Source organism: Arachis ipaensis, chromosome B05 (assembly GCF_000816755.2).
Source record: "Arachis ipaensis cultivar K30076 chromosome B05, Araip1.1, whole genome shotgun sequence".
NCBI classification, from domain to species: domain Eukaryota; kingdom Viridiplantae; phylum Streptophyta; class Magnoliopsida; order Fabales; family Fabaceae; genus Arachis; species Arachis ipaensis.
In genome coordinates this window covers 141,213,440-141,233,266 of record NC_029789.2, presented here as the reverse complement: position 1 = coordinate 141,233,266, position 19,827 = coordinate 141,213,440, and the positions used below count along the sequence as shown (strand labels likewise).

Here is a 19,827-nt window from a genome sequence, read left to right as displayed (position 1 = left end):
GAAGATGGCAAAGATGTGGATGAAACAAGGTATAGAGGAATGATAGGTTCACTCATGTATCTAACCTCCTCTAGACCGGATATTGTACAAAGTGTGGGTGTATGTTCAAGATTTCAATCTCACCCAAAAGAATCCAATCTTTCGGCCGTTAAACGCATCATTAGATACATTAAGGGAACTAGTGATTATCGCTTATGGTATCCAAAATCTGATGATTTTTGTGTAGTGGGATTTTGTGATACAGATTATGCAGGAGATAAGGTGGATAGAAGGAGCACATCCGGCATGTGTTGTTTTCTTGGAAGCTCACTCAACATGTGGTCAAGCAAAAAATAAGTCACAGTGGCTCTATCCACAGCCGAAGCTGAATATATTTCTGCATCTGCATGTTGTTCACTATTAATTTGGTTGAAAATACAGTTGGAAGATTACAAATTAAAAATCAATAGTATACCCTTATTTTGTGACAATATGAGTGCTATAAACATTTCTAAGAACCCTGTCCTGCACTCAAGAACCAAGCACATTGAAATCAAATATCATTTTATTAGAGAACATGTGCAAAAGGGTACTATTGATATTTAATTTGTAAAATTCGAAGACCAACTTGCTGACATTTTTACAAAATCCCTATGTGAAGACAGATTCTGCACTTTAAGAAACAGTTTGGGAATGATAGAATTAAGTTCTGTTAAAAATTTATAAATTTTTTAATTCTGTTTAATTTTGTCTCGTAGAAAAGCAGGAGACAAATTTCAGGATATGTTGAACGGGCCATGATTCAAGGGGAGACTGCGCTGACATTAATTATCTTGGGCCCCACCAAATTATTTTGACCTTAATTTGATCCATTTTGAGTTCCTCATTTTTTAATAATACTTTTAGGAAGTCATCATTTCAAAACTTGTAGGAAGAAGTGATTGTTTCCTCATCCCTTGATTCTAGGAGCTAACATTTCAGTTTTTTTAAAACCCTTTCTTGGTTAATAACCGCGCTCATTAGTGGGTATTAACTCCTTCAATTCTCTCTCCACTCAACATTAAATGCTTCCCTAACCTCCCTCCTCTCACCACACTCTTCGGCCTCTCTTCACCTTCCCCTCTCCACTTCTTCATTTCTTTAATATCATGAAAAAGAAAATTGTTCCAAGGAAAAGTGAACGAATTCTCCTTTCCAAAAAATCTTTCACCCCTCAAACCCATACTCATATACACATTCATTCTACATCCTCTTCATCTCCTACCTCTCAATCTACTAAAACCATGCGCAGAAAGGTCATTGCTCAGAAGACTTCATCAAGAAAAAAGAAGGAACCCGTGGTTGAGGAAGAAGATGAGTCTCATACGTCCTTACCTCAGTCTCCACCAAAGAAAGATACCCCTGGCCGCAGTTCTCATAAGGCAAAAGGTTACGCGTTACGTGATATTAGGGAGCCCCCGAATCTGGAGTCCCTGGATTTCAAGAACAAGTACAACAAAAGCCATTCTCATTTTGATACAGGGAGGTTTAATTCTTGTGCTTCATACTTGATGAACCTGGATTCTCTGGCTGCCAAAGGGATCAACTTTACCACTCTTTTTGAGAATATGAAGTGGTCTCCTTTGTTCAAAATTCAGAAACCAGTATACCCTGCCCTGGTCCGAGAATTTTATGCAAACATGAGGCTGATAGATGGTGCGATTCACTCCTATGTGAATAAGGTTTATTTGACTCTGAGCAGAGAGACAATAAGCACTGCCCTTGGGTACGTTGATGAAAGACCAGTAGCCTACATGTCAGAAAAATGGGACTCACAAGTGGGAGTCACTCTTCAGATTGCCTTGAATCAAACATGCGAGAATTACTCTGCTTTGGATAGTACGGTTCTCACTCACAAAGCTCTTGGACCTGAGAGAGCACTTCTTCACCGAATCATCACTCACATCCTGACTCCACAGAGTGGCTCACACAATAGAGTAACCATTTCTGATACCTTTGTACTTTTTCTATTATTACTTCCTCTCTCATTTCCTTTGCATACCTCATGGTTAGACATATGTGGGATTGTGTTAGAAGCACCAAAAAGGCTAACCTTCCCTATGGCATATTTCTTACCTGTATTTTTGAGCACTTCAATGTTGATCTAACTAATGAAGAGGTTGAGAACAAAGTTTCATCAATTAAGGGAGGAGGAATTTCAGGTACAATGAAAGAAACCAAAGGGAAACGATCAATACCTTCTGATAGTGATCTTGAGAGTCGCCCAGCCGAGCCGTCCAAGGTGGCAGAATCGATCAAGAAAGTCCTCACTGAATTCTCTAACATGTCCAATCTGATGGTGCAATCATACAAGGCCGCTTGTAAGCTAGCATTCGAAAATGAAAAAATTTGGACAAAATGTCAAGAAAGAGTGGGACTGATGCTTCAAAATTTTGAAGAAGAATTTGGGGCTGCCGATGATGATGATGCAGATGGCTCTGAGTACAATTTATCTGACGATTGATCACTATGTTTCTTGTTGATTTCTGGTTCTATTTGGCTTATTTTGATACTTTATAGGCTATTTGGATACTTTAGACCTGTGACATTTTGATAAACTCTTGGTTATTTTTGTGTTGTTTATATTTTGGATATTTTGCATACCATTGTCCTTTTTGCAGGTTCCCTTTGATGACAAAAGGGGGAGGAAAGCTGGAAAATTGAAATTGAAAAGTTAAAAGAAACGGGGCTGAAATCTCCTGTGATTTATGATCATCCCTGTGCACAAACTGATGATATGTTTTGATCACTGGTTTTAGAACTTAGATATTGTTGATCATGATATACTCTGTTGATGCCTGTTGATGTTGGTAATTTATATTCTGAATTGTTGAAATAACTGTTGGAACTTAGTTATTTTTCTGATAATCCATTTATGGTCTGCTGTGTTGATGATGCATCATACTCTGATTTGTTGAAATATTTGTTGTATTTGGGATTTAGTTGTGACTTGATAATCTCTTTAAGCTTTGATATGTTGATATATTCTTTATGCTTTGAAATAATTATGGTTGATTAAAAATGTTTTTCTTGCTATAAACTGATAATTAATTTGCTCTGAAATAGTGGCTGGAAAATATTGTTTAATCAAATATTTTGGCAAGTAGATTCTTAGAATTATCAAGTGCTTCTCTTTATTTCTATGTACTCTGTACTCAAATTTTTTTTTATTGAAATTGAGCAGGAAGTCATTTTTATGATAACAAGTCAAGTTGTGTTTATCATGCCATTTATGCTCATAAATCAAGATATTCAACATCTCAAGATTACATATGTTGAAAAACATAGTTGCCTTAGGCTTGATAAGATTTGTTACAGGTGAAGCTTCCCTTGGTAAAATAGCATATATTAAGGGAGAGCCATGTAACAATTGGAAAGGGAAGGAATCCAAATATTCAAAGGGAGTACTCTAATCTTTGATTTCTTTCCATTTCAATTTTTAATAATGTTTGTTATCAAGGGAGAGATTGATGAGTTTAGAAAATTCAAATTTAAATTTGTGATGATCAAACATTATTAATACAATTAATTACAAAATTATTAATTTGATCTTCATGATTATATTTACTAATTAATAATTTTGTTATGCAAAATTCGATACTGGGCCAAATTGCAAGCCCAATAAGAATAAAAAATTCAGCATTGGTTATCAAAATATTAAAAGATGTGGTTGAATTGTTACTTTACTAGTTGGGCCAAATTTTAACTATTACCATTAGTTCAAAACAATTTTTTTGGTTTGAAACCAACTTACTTGATCCAAACCAAAGAGAGATGGAAGAAAGCTTTGCATGCTTAGTTCGGTCACTCACTTCCTCTCATTTGATGGATTCCAAATTTAATTCAATTAACATTAAATGCATTGGAACCATGAGAGAGAAATGACAATTGATTTGATTGCTGCCTTAATGATACACGCTACCTAAAGCAAAGGGAAGTAAATTAATTCATTTAAATTGATCAAATCCATTGAATGTTTTCCTTTTACTCTCTCTTCTCTCTCATTCCTCATCTTCATTTGGTCACTTCACAGAGAAAGCATAGAAGCTTTTGCAAGCTATCAGAGTAATGAAGAAGAAGCTAGAAACAAGCTAAAGACCATTGTAATGATGGCAAGAAAAAGAAAAAGAAAACAAAAAGTATGTTGTGGCTGAGATTTTCATCACAAATGGTAAAATTTGGTAAAGAGATCTCATGCTCTCCATACCAAAAATGAAAGAAGATGATCTCGATCAGAGGAAGAAGATCCTTAAGGGATGACTTGTCTCAGCTTTTGATCAACCACCACAGGAGGTAGCTACAGTAGCTACGTGATGGAAGATGCAAAAGATAGAGCAGAAGAAGCTATCATCATCAAGAACTCATCAAGGGGTAGGGATCCTTCTTGGAGTGCAAGTCAAGATGGATGGCTCGGATTGGTGAAGCTTGGTATAAAGGGAAGACACAGAGATAATTGCATGTTGGGTTTTACATTCAGTTTCCTCTCCTCTCTCTCTGGCCGAACCGGTTTGCATGAAGAAGAAGAAGTTGGCTCGGTTCAAGAACTTCAATCTTGGAGGCTTCCCCTTCTATAAATAAAGGAGAACAGCTAGGACTTGAGGCAAGGAGTGAGAGTGAAAGGCACAGAATTCTCATAGCTACCTAAGCTAACAGAAGTTCTTCTCCTTCAATGTTCTTTATTTTGTATTTTTCTGTTTAATTTTGTCTGTCTTGAGTTTCATGAAAAAGGTTAAACAGTGAGGTTTGTAAGAAAAAGTCATAGAGCAGAAAATGGCAGAGAGTGCAAAATTAAAAGAAAAAGCCATAGATGTCCTTAGAGGTCCTTTGTACATCTGTGTTGTGTTTCATGATTCTATGGGAATCCCCTTACAAGTTGGGTTAGCACTTAGCAGTTGAAAGCTTGGCTGTGACCAAGTAAAGTTCAGGATTGGGGTTTAGATTCTGGACTTGTCCCGGATAGGAAGGGTAATTCCTATGAAGTATTGGTGTATGTAATCATGATGATTATAGTGAAATTCCATCATTGTTGTGATAGAGACTGGATGTAGGCTGCATTGCACTTTGCAGCTGAACCAGGATACATCTTGGTGTGATTCTCTCTCTTTCTTCTACTTCATTTCTGTTTCTGCTGCATATATAGGAGATAAAACTGAAAAATATTTCGTGCCAGGTTACGAGATAAAAAAAAAAGTCTTATGGCTGGGTACGAGACAAAAATAAAAAAGTCTCCAAAAATTGTTTAAAAGACCATCAAATTTCAATAAGCAAAAAAAAGGCTAAGATTCAATCCTCGTTCTTTTAGCCGCTGAAAACCATCAAATGTCCCTATCATCTCAATAGTATGCCAGCTATGAAAGTTCCGTTAATAGTTCATAGTGAATTTTATGAAGGGGTCTGTTGTCTCATAACAAATAGGTAAGGGACCAAATTTGCCTCCCCCCCTTTTTTTTGTTTGTTAGTGATCGTGTTGTTCTTTAGGGAAATAGACAGAGATCAATTTGATTGTTCAATCTAATTCTTATTGTGAAATGTTAACCTGTCTTCTGTCCTACATTAGTTTTCCCAATAAGAGGTAATTTTCTTACCCAAGTACATAAGCATATATCATTTAGAGATCCTAAAATGTAATTTGTATAGGTTTTTCTGTTACTTATCTAAGCATTTGGGTAGGTGAGACTTTCAATTTCTACATAAGGGGTCTTGTTCTTCCCTTCCTCTTTTTCTTTTCGGATTATATGTATGTACTGGTCACCTTCCTTCAATCAAGTCATTAGCTAAGTCAATGTAAAATGAGAAATCAAGGAGCGTAACATGTAATATCATCTGAACCCTCAATCTTGAATGGTAATTACTTCTATGAAGATATCTTTACACGAAGAAGTCTCTTGAAGTAATCACTATCTTAAATTTACCGTGACTGATACTATGGCGGAGGATAGATTTTGATGCTTGTTTCTTTTCGTGGCAAATGATTTTTTGTGCAGATGCAAGTGAAAACTAAATGAAGAAGCTATTTTTTAGAGCCTATTCGAGAAAAGTTGCTTCAGTTTGAGCAAGAACTCAAGGATAGATAGGAGAGGCATTATTTTCTTTGTTTACAAAAGCCATGTATTAGTCTCAAGTTTTCATTGCAAATGTTCTACTGGGAACTTGTTATTTCTAATTACAGTCTCTCCAGAAATAGTGGTTTTTTTAATTTTTCATTTTATTTATAAAGTGTTATGAACTGCATGATTAAGCATTGTTATCAACTTATCATACATTTTAACATGATGCATGTGGCGCGTTCAAGAGTAAATTGCATAATAGTTTCAACTTTCATGCAAGTAAATTAATTGCAAGGTTCAAAGTATGTTAGCATTTGTCTTCGGAATATCCAAAATGTAAAGGGGTTCCTACAAGCTGCTTTATGAACTCTACCACAGATGCCCATTGCCAAAAAGTGAGGTGGACATGATGATTATATATAAGAAAATTATATGGTACAGATATAAATCTGTACAGATTTAAAGATTTACTTACTTAAACCACACTTTCTAAAGTCACACTTTTTACTTAAAACCGTAGCTCTTCACAAAGAAAAGCATCATCTAATGGAAAAAAGTAAATTAGAAGATTTAAGAGAAGAAATAATTAAGTTATCAAAATTAATAGATCAAAAAATAATGATTTTAACTAATGTTAACTGTAATGACACCGAATTCTTAAAATCAATACAAAATGATTTTTCTCAAAATCTTTATTTTACTATAAACTTTATTGAAGGACTTCAAAAACCTGAAAAAACTTATTTTTCACACGGAATTTTTAAGAAATATTATCATGGAAATGATTCCCCACATCTTTATCATACTTTTAACCCACAATTAAATTCTATAGTAGATATGCTTGAAGAAATACTAGTATCCATAAAATTTCAAAGAAATAAGGAAAAAGAAAATCCAAAAGAAGAAAAATTTCAAAATATAATCAACATAACAGATTTAAAAGTAAAACCACCACTAAAATTATGAATATTGAAGAAAAATTAGAAGAAGTTACAATACTTTTTAAACAATTAAAAATGGCTCAAGAAAATAATACTATAGAACAGGGATTTCAGATAGAAGAAGATGAAATAAATAGAGGAACAATTGAAAATAATTTTGGTGGAGCAACCTCTGCAATAAGAGAGGAAATAAAAGAACGTTGTATGCAAGAAGCAACTCAAAAAAGATTTGCAAATATAATTAGAATTTGCTGTCAGGATAATGAAGAGATACCTCAAAAATATGGTCTTAATAAAAATTTTCAAAGAAAAAGAAAATACAATCCAAACTGGAGAAAAAAGAGGTATTTTAGAAAAAGAAATAACAATAAAAATAAGAGACAAAAAAGTGATTATTGCCCAAATAAAAAAGAAAATTGTAAGTGTTGGTATTGCCAAGAACAAGGACACTATGCAAATGAATGTCCGAAAAAGAAGGATAAAAGGATCTTACTAAACAAATAGAAATTGCTAAGTCTTGTTTCATGGAACCTTTAGAAGGATCTGATGATAACTTAGACTATATTTTTGAATATGTCTCAGAAACAGACTCAGAGACTGAGTAATAATGCTACATTTATTACTATAAAAATAACAAAAAAATTTATAAATGCTTTCATAGATTCTGGAGCAACACAATGCTTTGCTAGTTCAAATATAAAACTTGATTGGAAAAAATTAAAGAAACCATTAAGAGTTAGAATAGCTGACAAATCAATACATAAAATTGATCAAAAAGCAGAGATGGTTGAAATTTTTATTCAAAATTATAGGTTCATTGTTCCATCTATATACATGTTAGATTCTGGAATGGATTTTATCATAGGAAATAACTTTTTAAAGTTATATCATCCATTCATTCAAGAACTAACATATATAGTTTTAAAAGCTCCACATGATTCTTCAATAAATCAAAAATCAAAATCAGATCCAATCCCTCAAGAAGGCCGTCGAAGCAATGAAATCAACACAACAACCAAAACCATCAGAGCTCAGCCAGCTAAGCGTGGTGGACAAATCAGGATTTGTTGATGCAGTGAAGAGATTTAAAAATATGATTGACAATGTAAATCCAAGGGATATATCCCTAAAATTTACGAACAGTCAACCTATTTTTAATGAAGAAGAAGAATGCTTGGTTCCAGCACACCAAGTAATATTCATGTCCGTCTTCCTAGGAAATTTTCAACCAATTGATCAAGTTCAAGATTTAACAATCTACAGTCATAAAGGAAGGCTAGCCAGCACACTAGCAAGGGTCTTCGAAAGAACTCAAAAGATAACAAGGGAATCTCACACAAGAATTAATTATAAAAGCAGAAATACTTTGCTTGTGTCTAATAAAAGGAATGAAATTGAAGAAAGAGAGATGAGACTCTTAGTGGAATTTGAATCAGCATTCTACAACTTATCTGGACTCTTAGAAAAGCTCCCTGAAGGGATAAAGAGGAATCTCTGCTATTTGATAACAGACAGAGAAGACCACAAGTGCCAGCTATGCGTCTCAGAGTTATCTGAAGAAAGCAATAATAAAACGGAATCAACCCACATGATAAAGGAAGAAGACAACGCATCTGAAGGTCACATAATGAAAGAGGAAGACAGCACATCTGAAGCATCTCTCAACATTATTGCATAGTGACGTAAGCGCTTAGGTCATAGAGCACCAACAATGTAGCTGGTGCAAGATAATAAACAATGACGTAAGCAATGACGTCATAAGAAGGGTAAGGATGGGAATTGTCCATCAGACCCAACCATTATAAATAGGTTGCTTAGGCAATTGTAGAAGGCATCAGAAAATAGAAAGCAGGAGGCTAAGAGTACTCATATGCCAGGAGAGTTTGGTTTCATCAAATTTTCAAATAAGAGAATCTAAAATTAATAGCCCTTTAAGTTTATCTAAGTTAAAGATTAAAGAAGAAAATTCTGAAATAAAAGAATTAACAAAAAAGGTCGAAAAATTAAATGAAACCCTAAATACTAAATTATGACAATAAATAAAGAAGAAATATATATGTAACTTATCAAGATAAGAAACAAGAGCTCTTTGAAAGAGAAAATCGTTTGAATTATTTGCAATTTTCTGAAATAAATCAAAGAGCATTTGAAGCTCTAAAAACAATCTATGAGAAGTTAAAAAGAGAAGTTGAAGAGTTAAGAAAAATTAATAGAATCTCTAGAAAATAGTGATGAAGCGATGATAGAATTTGCAGAAATTCTAAAATAAATAATGAAGCATGCAAAGATTGAAAGACCAGAAAATAAAATAAAAAGAAAAAGAGCGAAAAATTTAAAAAGTAAAATAAAGGAGTATAAAAGGGAATTAAATAATCTTCAGATCGAAATTGATGACCTCATAATAAAAAGGATAGAAATAAGAATAAATATAAACAAGTTGGAGTTAAACTTAAAAAATTTATAAATGCCTGGAAAACTATATTATGATTTAAAAGAATTAAAGCTGTTGAAAGAAAAAATGGAGAATGAGGTTGAAAAATTAAAAAGATATTTAGAAACAACAAAAAGTGTAGAAATAAAAGAAGTTGTCGAAGATTTGAGAAAATATATTCAAGAAAAAGACAAACAGATAAAAATTTTTATAAACAATAATCCATGCAAAAAAGACTATTATAAACTAAAACAAGATTGAAAAACTATAAAAATCAGAATTATAAAAGTAACATTTTCAATTCTATACAAATTATAAACTTATTCGAAGTAAAATATGAAGAGTAAAAATTGGTATCAGAACCAAGTTAACGATTAAAGGTAACACTTTTTCTTTAAGCAACACTTTTAGTGACACGCTTTTCAGCCACAAAAAGACAAAAATCTGTACACCCACATCTGTACACTATAAGGCCCCTTATATATAATATAATCATCATTATTATCCATTTTATCTAATATATATACATAATTAATTAATTGGAATATGAAAGATATTTGATGTATAAAACTCTTCTCTTTCTAACTACAAGTGTATAATTTGGCAATTGAACTCGTTTAAACATAAAAAAGAAAAGTCAACAAATGGATTATATATAGTTGTTATTAGTATATCAAGAAAATGCATATACACATTTAACTAATGAATTTGCCATTGTGGGACGATGTAGGAAAAGAATATTTGTTAGATGATGATAAAAAATTTGTTAAAATTTTTAAAAAATTCACAAGTTTTTATTTTATTTTAAAAGTTTTTTATTTACATCAAATTTATTTTTAATAGCTAATTTTTTAAAAAAATTTTGATCAATTTTACAATAATTTTACAAAACAACATTTAAGACGAGTGAATCAGACACAATTATGATGCATTATTATGGGATTGGTTCTAAATTTTTTAAGAATTTAGTTGTTAGAGGTATATTTGATAGGGAGCTATTTTGATAAAAATGCTTAAAACTTCTTCTTTTAAAGATATTTTTTATTAATTAAAATTCAATACATATAATTGATTAAACTATATTATTTTTGTTAAAATTAGATCAGACAAATTAATTTTGTCAAAAAATCGGTAAACCAAACCTTAAATCAATCTAAATTAATATTCATTTTTTATAGAAAATGATTACAAGAACCTTAATAACCTTATTATAGAAAAGGACTAAAATATTCTTATTATATATATTTTTTATTTTGAAAACTCTAAATCAAAATTTTTAGAATATTAAATTAGTATTTTTTTCTAAAATAAAAAAAATTCATTAAAATAATAAAATAAATACTAAATTAATAGTTAACTCTTTAAAATTTGAAATTTTTAATGTTTCCCACTAAAGTCCCTCCACAAAATGTTAGCTGTTTCATAAAAGGTTAAAATCCATTCATTCATGTTTGAAGCATACGTGGCTCAACAACAGCCAATCCCCACGTGAAGATCAGTTTTCTTCTTCTACTTACTTCTCTCTACTCTCTACCGTCGTATAAATACGTATATAAACGCACGCATACATACATATATACATACATGACACACTCTTCACTCTTCAGTCTTCCCTTCTCTGCGGAGCGGATAAGCAGAATCACCATTATTCTTAAGCACTTCCAATTCTGCATTCTTGCTTCTTTTTCTTCTTCTTGTGTTCGAAAAATGTGGTTAAATATATTGTGCTCTTAATTAATGAGCTCTTCAACTTTGTTATGCCACAACAACCTAATCTTCTTTAACCACTTCACTACTTCGCATGCACCTTCTTCTTCTTCTTCTTCCTCTTCCTCTTTCACTCTTCACTTCGCTCCCATTAACCCTAAACGCTGCAACAAGTTCGTTTCCAAAGCTAAGAAGAAGAACAAGAGGAACAAGAGTTGGTGGCGCAGGTTCTTCTTTGAGGACGATGGCAACTGGCTTGGATTGAAGGAAGATGACATGGTTGAAATTGAAGAGGAACAACAACGGAAAGAGGAAGAGGAGTTATCGGAAGATGAGAAATTCGAGGCGTGGAAGCAGAGAGCTGAAGCCATTGTTGAGTTGAGGGAAGCACAGGAAGATGTGAGGAACCAGGAGTATAGGATGTGGGAGGATTGGCTTCTTAATCAGCATGATTCTGCTTCTGATTCTGGTTCTTCTTGGAGTGATGGTTTGGATTATGATGACAAGAACAAGAACAAGGAAAAGGAGGGAAGGGTGAAAGAAGAAGAAGATGAAGAGGAGGATTATGTTGTGATGGAGAAAGAGGAGAAGGGTTTGGTGGAGTCTGTTAGGTCGTTAATTTTCGGTGCTGTGGAACAAGATGATGATGACTTGCTCTATGAGGACCGTGTTTTCAAGTATGCTTCCACCAATTCGGTATGCCATTTTCGCCGTTTTAGTTAAGTGTTGTATCGTTGAATCTGTTAGGTAGATGGCGAAGTTTGATTCTCCCAAATTCTAGTGTTATGTTATGATAGCTGCATTAATCAAAGTTCAAAATTTGGATAATGTAATTGTTGTTATTGTAGGGATGCTTAACATTAGTTAGTTTGAGTTACTATTATTCCAATCATTAGCCCAAAGAGTTGGATGCAGTATTAGCGAGCTGTGTACTCTCGCGGAGAATCAAATGTTTGTTTCCTTTGTAAGACAACAATAGTGTTATTTGAACATCCCCAAGCAAGATTTAAGAGTAGAAAATAAGAGTTTTAAGGGGGAAGTTGGGGCCATATTAGAATCTGAAGGTGTTGATATGGACCACGATACTCAAATTTTCAAGAAGTATTTTCCATAAAGACGATATTTAAGAGGGTCTTTCAGTCATGACCGTAGTCACATTGTTAAGAAGAATTTGAATTGTTCTATAGTGTTGCTTGCCTTCAATTTCTTTCATACTAAGTGAATGATGTTCTACTGCTTGCTTAAATATATACTCTTCTCGGTAACTTATTTCTATCTACCTAATTTGTTAATGCAGGCTAAATTTTTGGCAGTGTTGATAGTTATACCTTGGGCCATGGACTTTCTGGTTCATGACTATGTACTGATGCCTTTTTTAGACAGGTAATTGTTGGAAATTGAATTACTTCTAAACTGTAGTCTTTTTTCCTATATTAGCCGAATGTGTTTCTGTTTTGCTAATATAGTTGAAGGTATATGCACAAATAGATATGCACGTTAGTATGTGCTTCTGTCTGCATCATGTTTTGTTAAAAGTGTGATGTGTGGAGGATATGACAAATGACATGTAGCATAGGCTTGGAATGCAGGGTGCTGAATTGATAGGATGAAATCAATCAAGAGATCAAGATATTAGATATAGTTAATCTAGTTTCATAATTCAATGACATAAGAACACAACATCATTATAAATTAGTAGTTTTTGCCCAGGAGAGTTGACACAAGTGGCAAAGGCTCAGAAGATATCCCAGAAGGACTTGGGTTCTAGTTCTTCCTGCCACTGTGACTGACAGCTCCTTTGGTAAGCGATCTATTATATAAGTACCTCCGTAAGCACATGTTGATCCTGGAAGCATGGCATTGGTGGACTGACTGCTGCTGAACAGACCTAGACGTTTTCCATATAAAAAAAGAAAGAAAAGAAATTAGTATTTTCCTGAATAATTCTTTCCTTTAAAGCATTATGCAACTGAATAAAAATCCTTGTTGGACTGGTAGAGCAGCACTTGATGTATTATTACCCAAATTCATCAATGTTAAGAATAAATAGTATCTTAGATAAAATCTTAGGATTCTTTAAATTTCTGTTTTTTTTTTAGTTTGACTTTTATGTGCCTCCGGGTCCACTATCCCAGAAGTGTCTTTGAAGTACAAATTTTCAAATGTTGATCTCCAGTTTTGCATTTGTTTTAACTTGAATTTAAAAATCTTTTGTAACTGCCAAGTTAACCTTATTCTGTTGACAGATATGTGAAGAAAGTACCACTTGCAGCACAAATGCTTGATGTGAGGAGAAGTCAAAAACTTGAAATGATCAAGGAATTAAAGACAGAGTCAGGAAGATTTGAGCTTGAGACAGAGATTGGTAAAGCTCCACCTCTTACTGATGATGAAGTTTGGTGGGAACTAAGGCGTAAAGCGTAAGATCAACCTGTTCCTTTTCTTTTTTTACTTTTTTCTGTTGAATCTTTATTTTATGAGCAATAAATGGAACTATAAATTCAGTATGAAAGTTCAAAAAACCATTGAGCTAAAAAGTGTGAAATATAACTCGTGTAACAACCACCCCTTCTAGAAACAAAATTAAATTCGAAATTTGAAAATCAGTTAGGAGATAGGTTTAGAATTTTGAATTTATGGATAGGAATCTAGTAATCACTCTCCGTTTGAATTTAAAATTATTCCAACTACCCTATTCTCAAATGTATATAAATATGGGTGCACCTATAGGTAGAAAATCACTCCTCTCAAATACTAATTCTCTCCCTTCTCTCTCTACAAAAAATATATTCTATGTGCAAACACAAGAGGCAAACTCGCGTTAGAAAAAGAGTAGGGAATTATGCTTTTCTTACTTTTATGTTGGCATGTAGTATTCTCTATTTTATTTCTTTCCATCCATGCATGGCTATCATCTTTCATGTGTCTTATGGCATTAATTATCCTTTACTCATCTTTTATCCACATTGATCATGATTATCTATTATGTCATTCATGCCCTCTTGATCCATTAATATATATCCCATATTTCTCTATGTGCATTTACATGATCTTTTATGCTATTATATTATTATTCCTTTAATGTTGAGAGTACATACTCCTTTAAAATGTTTTATTTAATTATTTAACATATCCTAATTTTACTATGTGCATTTACATGACCTTTTATACCATTAAATTATTATTATCTCTTTAATGTTGAGAGTACATGTCTTTTTTTTATGTCTTGTTCAATGTACCCTATCCTATTATGTGCATCTAAATGACCTCTTATATCATTATGTTATTATTACTCCTTTAATTTAAGGTCAATGGTACATGCTTTCCTAATTTTACTATGTGCACTTAGATTATGTTTTATACATTATATTATTAATATTTTTGTAGGGTCAAGAATACATGTTTCTTTATAATTGTTTTATTCAACTAATTAATATCTTCTATTTTATTACGTGAAATTATATAAACTTTTATATCATTGGATTAATAATATTTCTTTTGAGTCAAGAGTATATGCCCTCTTATAACTATTTTATTCAACTATTTAAAATATCATATTTTTTTATATAATGTGCATTTATATGATATTTTATACATTATATTATTAACATCCCTCTAGGGTCGAGATAACCTACTTCCCTCCTCTTGCATGAATCTATTCTTGTGTACGTCTAAACAACCCTAATTGTAAATTAAACTGAGGGAATGATCATTCGGTAAGGGAAGGTGACCCCCAAAGACAAGATATCGAGATGATCTTTCGATAAGGGAAGATGACTCTCAGTTTATACCGGTTTGAGCTCAATATCCTTTATAAAAGCTACAAGTTAAGAAAGGAAAAAGTATAAAGCAAAGTTTGATCATAATGATGTTCTTTTTTAAGATTTATTTATGAATATGTCAACATTCCATATGTTACTATCCTTTCTATTTTTTTTTCTATGTGCTCTCCTTTTTGCCTATATGCTTTACAAGAAAGGTTTATATTACATGCCACATCGTACGACTTTTTTTCAAAATCCCGCGCGTGAGCTAGAGATAGATATGGAGGTGTTGCATAGCACTCCTACTGAGACTTTAAGTTCTCATCCCTTTTCTTTTCCCATACTGTCTCCAGAGGAACATGGAGACGACGCAGTGCCCCCGAAGGTAATTAAGGCAAGAGTTCGTTGAAAGAGAACCCCAGCTGCCGTCGTAACCTTCCTAGATAAGAACGCTTCAGTTGTGTGGGATGAACTAAGACTCGACGGGGTGCCGAAGTGGGGGAGTAGGATACGTATTCCACCTTTGGACTTCCGCAAGGGTTCAACTCCTCTTCTCGATCCTCTTCCATGGTGTCTTCCTCTTCCTCCGTCTCGGAATCTGATTCGAGATGCATCACCATGACCGCTTCTTGAATGCTGAAGCGTTTTTATCTAGAAAGGTTACGACGGGAAGTTAGGGTTCTCTTTCCACGAACTCTCGACCTAAGTAGATAGTTTGGAGCACAGTAGTGGTCGTAACTACCCACGCGTGCTTCGAGGGATCATATTCAGAAGTTACCTTCGGGGGCACCTGCGTCGTCTCTATCCGCTGAGCCATGTTCCTCTAGAGATAGTATGGAAAAAGAAAAGGGATGAGAACTTAAAGTCTCAGTAGGAGTGCTATACAACACCTCCATATCTATCTCCAGCCCACGTGCGGGATTTTAAAAAAATGTCGTACGATATGGCATGTAATATGAACCTTTCTTGTAAAACATATAGGCAAAAAGGAGAGCACAAAGAAAAAAAATAGAAAGGATAGTAACATATGGAATGTCGACATATTCATAAATAAATCTTAAAAAAGAACATCATTATGATCAAACTTTGCTTTATACTTTCTCCTTTCTTAACTTGTAGCTTTTATGAAGGGTATTGAGCTCAAACCGGTATAAAATGAGAGTCTCATTTTCTCACCGAAGGTTCTTATCTCGAATGTCTTGGGCGATCACTTTCCCTTACCGAAGAATCATCTTGATCGATCACCCTCCCTTACCGAGGGATCATCTCGATATCTTATCTTTGGGGTCAACTTCCCTTGATCATTCCCTCAATTTAATTTACAATTAGGGTTGTTTAGGCATACACAAGAAGAGATTCATGCAAGAATAGATCATGCAAGAGGAGGGACATATACCATGACAAAATGAGCATGTTGAATAAGATGTTATAAGAAAATATGTTATCTCGACCTTAGAGGGAAGTTAATAATATAATGTATAAAATATCATATAAATGCACATTATATATAAAAATAAGATATTTTAAATAGTTGAATAAAATAGTAATAGTATAAAAGTTCATATAATTTCATATAATAAAATAGGGGATATTAATTAGTTGAATAAAACAATTATAGGTACTCTTGACCATAAGAAAATATTAATAATATAATGTATAAAACATAATCTAAGTGCACATAGTAAGAATGAGGTATATTAAATACTTGAATAAAATACTATAAGAAAGTATGTACCCTTGACCTTAAATTAAAGGAGTAATAATAACATAATGATATAAGAGGTCATTTAGATGCACATAATAGAATAGGGTACATTGAACAAGATATAAAAAAAAAGGCATGTACTCTCAACATTAAAGGAATAATAATAATTTAATAGTATAAAAGGTCAGGTAAATGCACATAGTAAAATTAGGGTATGTTAAATAATTAAATAAAACATTTTAAATGGGTATGTACTCTCAACATTAAAGGAATAATAATATAATGGCATAAAAGGTCATGTAAATGCACATAGAGAAATATGGGATATATATTAATGGATCAAAAGGGCATGAATGACATAATAGATAATCATGATCAATGTGGATAAAAGATGAGTAAAGGATAATTAATGGCATAAGACACATGAAAAATGGTAGCCATGCATGGATGGAAGGAAATAAGATAGAGCATAAACCTTGTGAACTGATGAAGGCTCTGAGCAAAAGAGAATTAATCTAGTCCTGGATATATATAGTTATCGTATTTTATGTGAATTATTATTCAATATGAGCTTCAGTTGTTGTTTATTTGTTATCCTTATTTATCTTCCGTTTGTTGCTCTGACAGATTAGAGTTGCGAGAAGAGTGGAGATTGGAGAATCGCAAAGCATTTGCCAACATATGGTCCGATGCAATTTATGGGATCTCTTTATTTATTCTTTTATACTTCAATAAGAGTAAAGTAAGTTTACAATTTTCTTTATTCTAAAGGTTCTGAATTTTTTATATTTTTGTTGGACTTGTATTCTATTACTATTAATTTTTGTGAATAACCTAAGACACAAGTATAGTTTCTTCAATAGATGAAGAAAATTTCTTTTATAAAGTAATTCCTTAAAATAAAGAAGTGTCAAGAATGAAGACAAGGTAATCATTGAAAGGGAAAAAAGAAGGAGGAAGAGATGATTAAGGTTATATCTAAACCTTTGTCTGATATACTTATGTTTCCAAAGATCAAATTAGAGGACATGTATGGTTCGTTGATTACAATCATTTCGGATACTTTTAGAAGACCCTGACACATCTGTTTGCACAAAACAATATCCCAAGTTTTATTCCTCTCAATAGCCATTCCAACATTGCTTCTCTCTTCCTACAACGAGCAAGAGCCTCTTTGACAGACTTAGAAACCGCTACAAAATCTAAGGAATATCTTGGAACAAAGTAGGCCTAAATCGACCCAACAGTTTGCTTAAGAGGAGAGGTTTGTCCTAGCACTTATAAAGGCTACACGTTATTATCTCTAGCCAAGTGTGGTTTCAAAATTTTTATTCTGAGGTGTGATCTTAGCCTACTATTTGGTGCACTTGATTTAAGTGTAATATTCATATTTTAAGGAAGCTTCTTTGGCATAGAACCTAATTTGGGATACAATTAGGCATTCTATTTCTAACATTTTGCAATTTAGTTTATTTTCCAGCTTGATTGTTGATATTTACTAATATTTTATTTATACAATTATCTTGAATATGTCTAGAATATGTCTATTTATTGTCCCTTTTTTTCTCTATGCTTCTGTTGTGCAGGTAGCTTTGCTCAAATTTACTGGTTATAAAATTATAAATAATATTTCAGATACTGGGAAGGCATTCCTAATTATACTTATCACAGATATATTCCTTGGGTAATTTCTTTTTTCCTTTTCTAACTTGTTACTTGCTTTAATATCTTAGATATTTTGAATAGTATTTTACTTGTTGCAGCACCTTTGTTTCACCTATGCTTCATATGTTGTCTGCTTTTGATGCATATGGGATGCTTGCAGGTACCATTCTGAATCTGGTTGGCAAACTTTGATTGAGATAATTGTTGAGCACTATGGGCTTGAAGTTGATCAGGCTGCTATAACTATTTTTGTTTGTCTGGTCCCCGTTGTTGTTGATGCTTGTGTGAAACTTTGGGTATGTTATCTTCAGTGGCTGCTAAATGTTGCTGGTTCAATTTCCATTTGTGTTTTTGGTATTAATTAGTTTCCAGATATAGTATAGGCGATAACTTAACACCTTTTGCACATAATTTTTGCCTTCAGCCAGCACCAAGACCAGCAAATGACCATTGTCATCGCTTCTAAGTGATCTTTAGGTTGTCGCAAACTAACAAAGAATAATCCTCTTTGGTCATTAATTTCAAAGCAACCACTTATTTTCTTCATCAGGGTGAAAGAGAGACTTGCATGTTCCTGGAGCAAATTTAATGCTACTCCTGGATATTCCGGGTCATTGATTCTCAATCTTTTATATAAATTCTAAATATCATATATGAAAATAAGTGACTATGAATGTTCCTGTAACATGCATTAATGTGCTCCAAATTAATGCAAATATTTCTCATGAAAGAAAGGAAAGGTTGTCAGAGTAATGGCAACTCTAATTACCATGTTTGACGAGGGATAGATGGGAATAGTGTATCTATGATTCCTAATGTTGGACCTTCCAAACCACTACATTATAGTTAAGATCATTTTTTCACTTCATTTAACCTCCTTTAAGGGAATTTGGAATCATCTTTGTTGTTAAATCAAAACATGCCATTGGTTTTATATTATTAACCTGACATTAGATCTGAGCCTCCTAACTCTAACTGTCTCCCGCATCAACCTTAATGTTGCACTGAAATTCACCTTTAAAAGGAAGCCTTTGATAGAATGGATTGTCTGTTGTCTGATGCAGCTATCTGCAAAACATTTTTTTTCCCCTAAACAACCTTAAAGGGGCCCAAAAGTTTTCTATTCTATATATTGCTGTTGGAATTTTTTATGTTTCAGTTTGCTTCCTAGTTGGTCAGGCTTATCACTCTTTTCTCTTGTGATGCAGCTATTCAAATACCTCCCAAGATTGTCACCGAAGGTATCAAATATTTTCCAGGAAATGAAGCGTCACTAGTCGAGAATTTTGTACCTGCACCATCAGAGACCTTTATCTTAATGCGGTTTGGTTTTGTCACCTGAAACATTCTTCAGTTTTGCACCCTAACCGTTCATTCTTCATGTGTGCAGTTGTATACATTGAACTGGTCATGTTCTTCATTTGCAAATAATTACATTATCACATGCTTTTCTAAGTATGTGAAAATTTTTCAATGATTTTACCATGTTGGCCAATTGGGCTATTGTTTTTTACCTTGAAATATATATGGTCAGAGTTGACAACATTTT

General features: G+C 33.1%; 1 protein-coding gene and 1 long non-coding RNA gene across 3 annotated transcripts; both read left to right on the top strand.

Annotated features, from left to right (window-relative positions):
• On the top strand, nucleotides 5,351-6,045 carry LOC110263063. Its single transcript, XR_002348056.1, has 2 exons — nucleotides 5,351-5,831; nucleotides 6,003-6,045. It is a non-coding gene; the product is annotated as an uncharacterized LOC110263063 (long non-coding RNA).
• Nucleotides 11,020-19,823, top strand: LOC107644516 (chloroplast envelope membrane protein). 2 transcript variants are annotated; one of them, XM_016348384.2, is made up of 7 exons: nucleotides 11,020-11,840; nucleotides 12,442-12,527; nucleotides 13,391-13,564; nucleotides 17,241-17,355; nucleotides 18,200-18,297; nucleotides 18,439-18,574; nucleotides 18,703-19,459. In XM_016348384.2, exons 1-7 carry the CDS (start codon nucleotides 11,175-11,177, stop codon nucleotides 18,742-18,744), a joined length of 1,317 nt encoding a protein of 438 aa, XP_016203870.1. In that variant the 5' UTR covers nucleotides 11,020-11,174; the 3' UTR covers nucleotides 18,745-19,459. The 2 variants fall into 2 exon arrangements, with proteins under 2 accessions (XP_016203870.1, XP_016203869.1); XM_016348383.2 differs by lacking the exon at nucleotides 18,703-19,459 and adding an exon at nucleotides 19,487-19,823 and having other exon boundaries at nucleotides 11,021-11,840.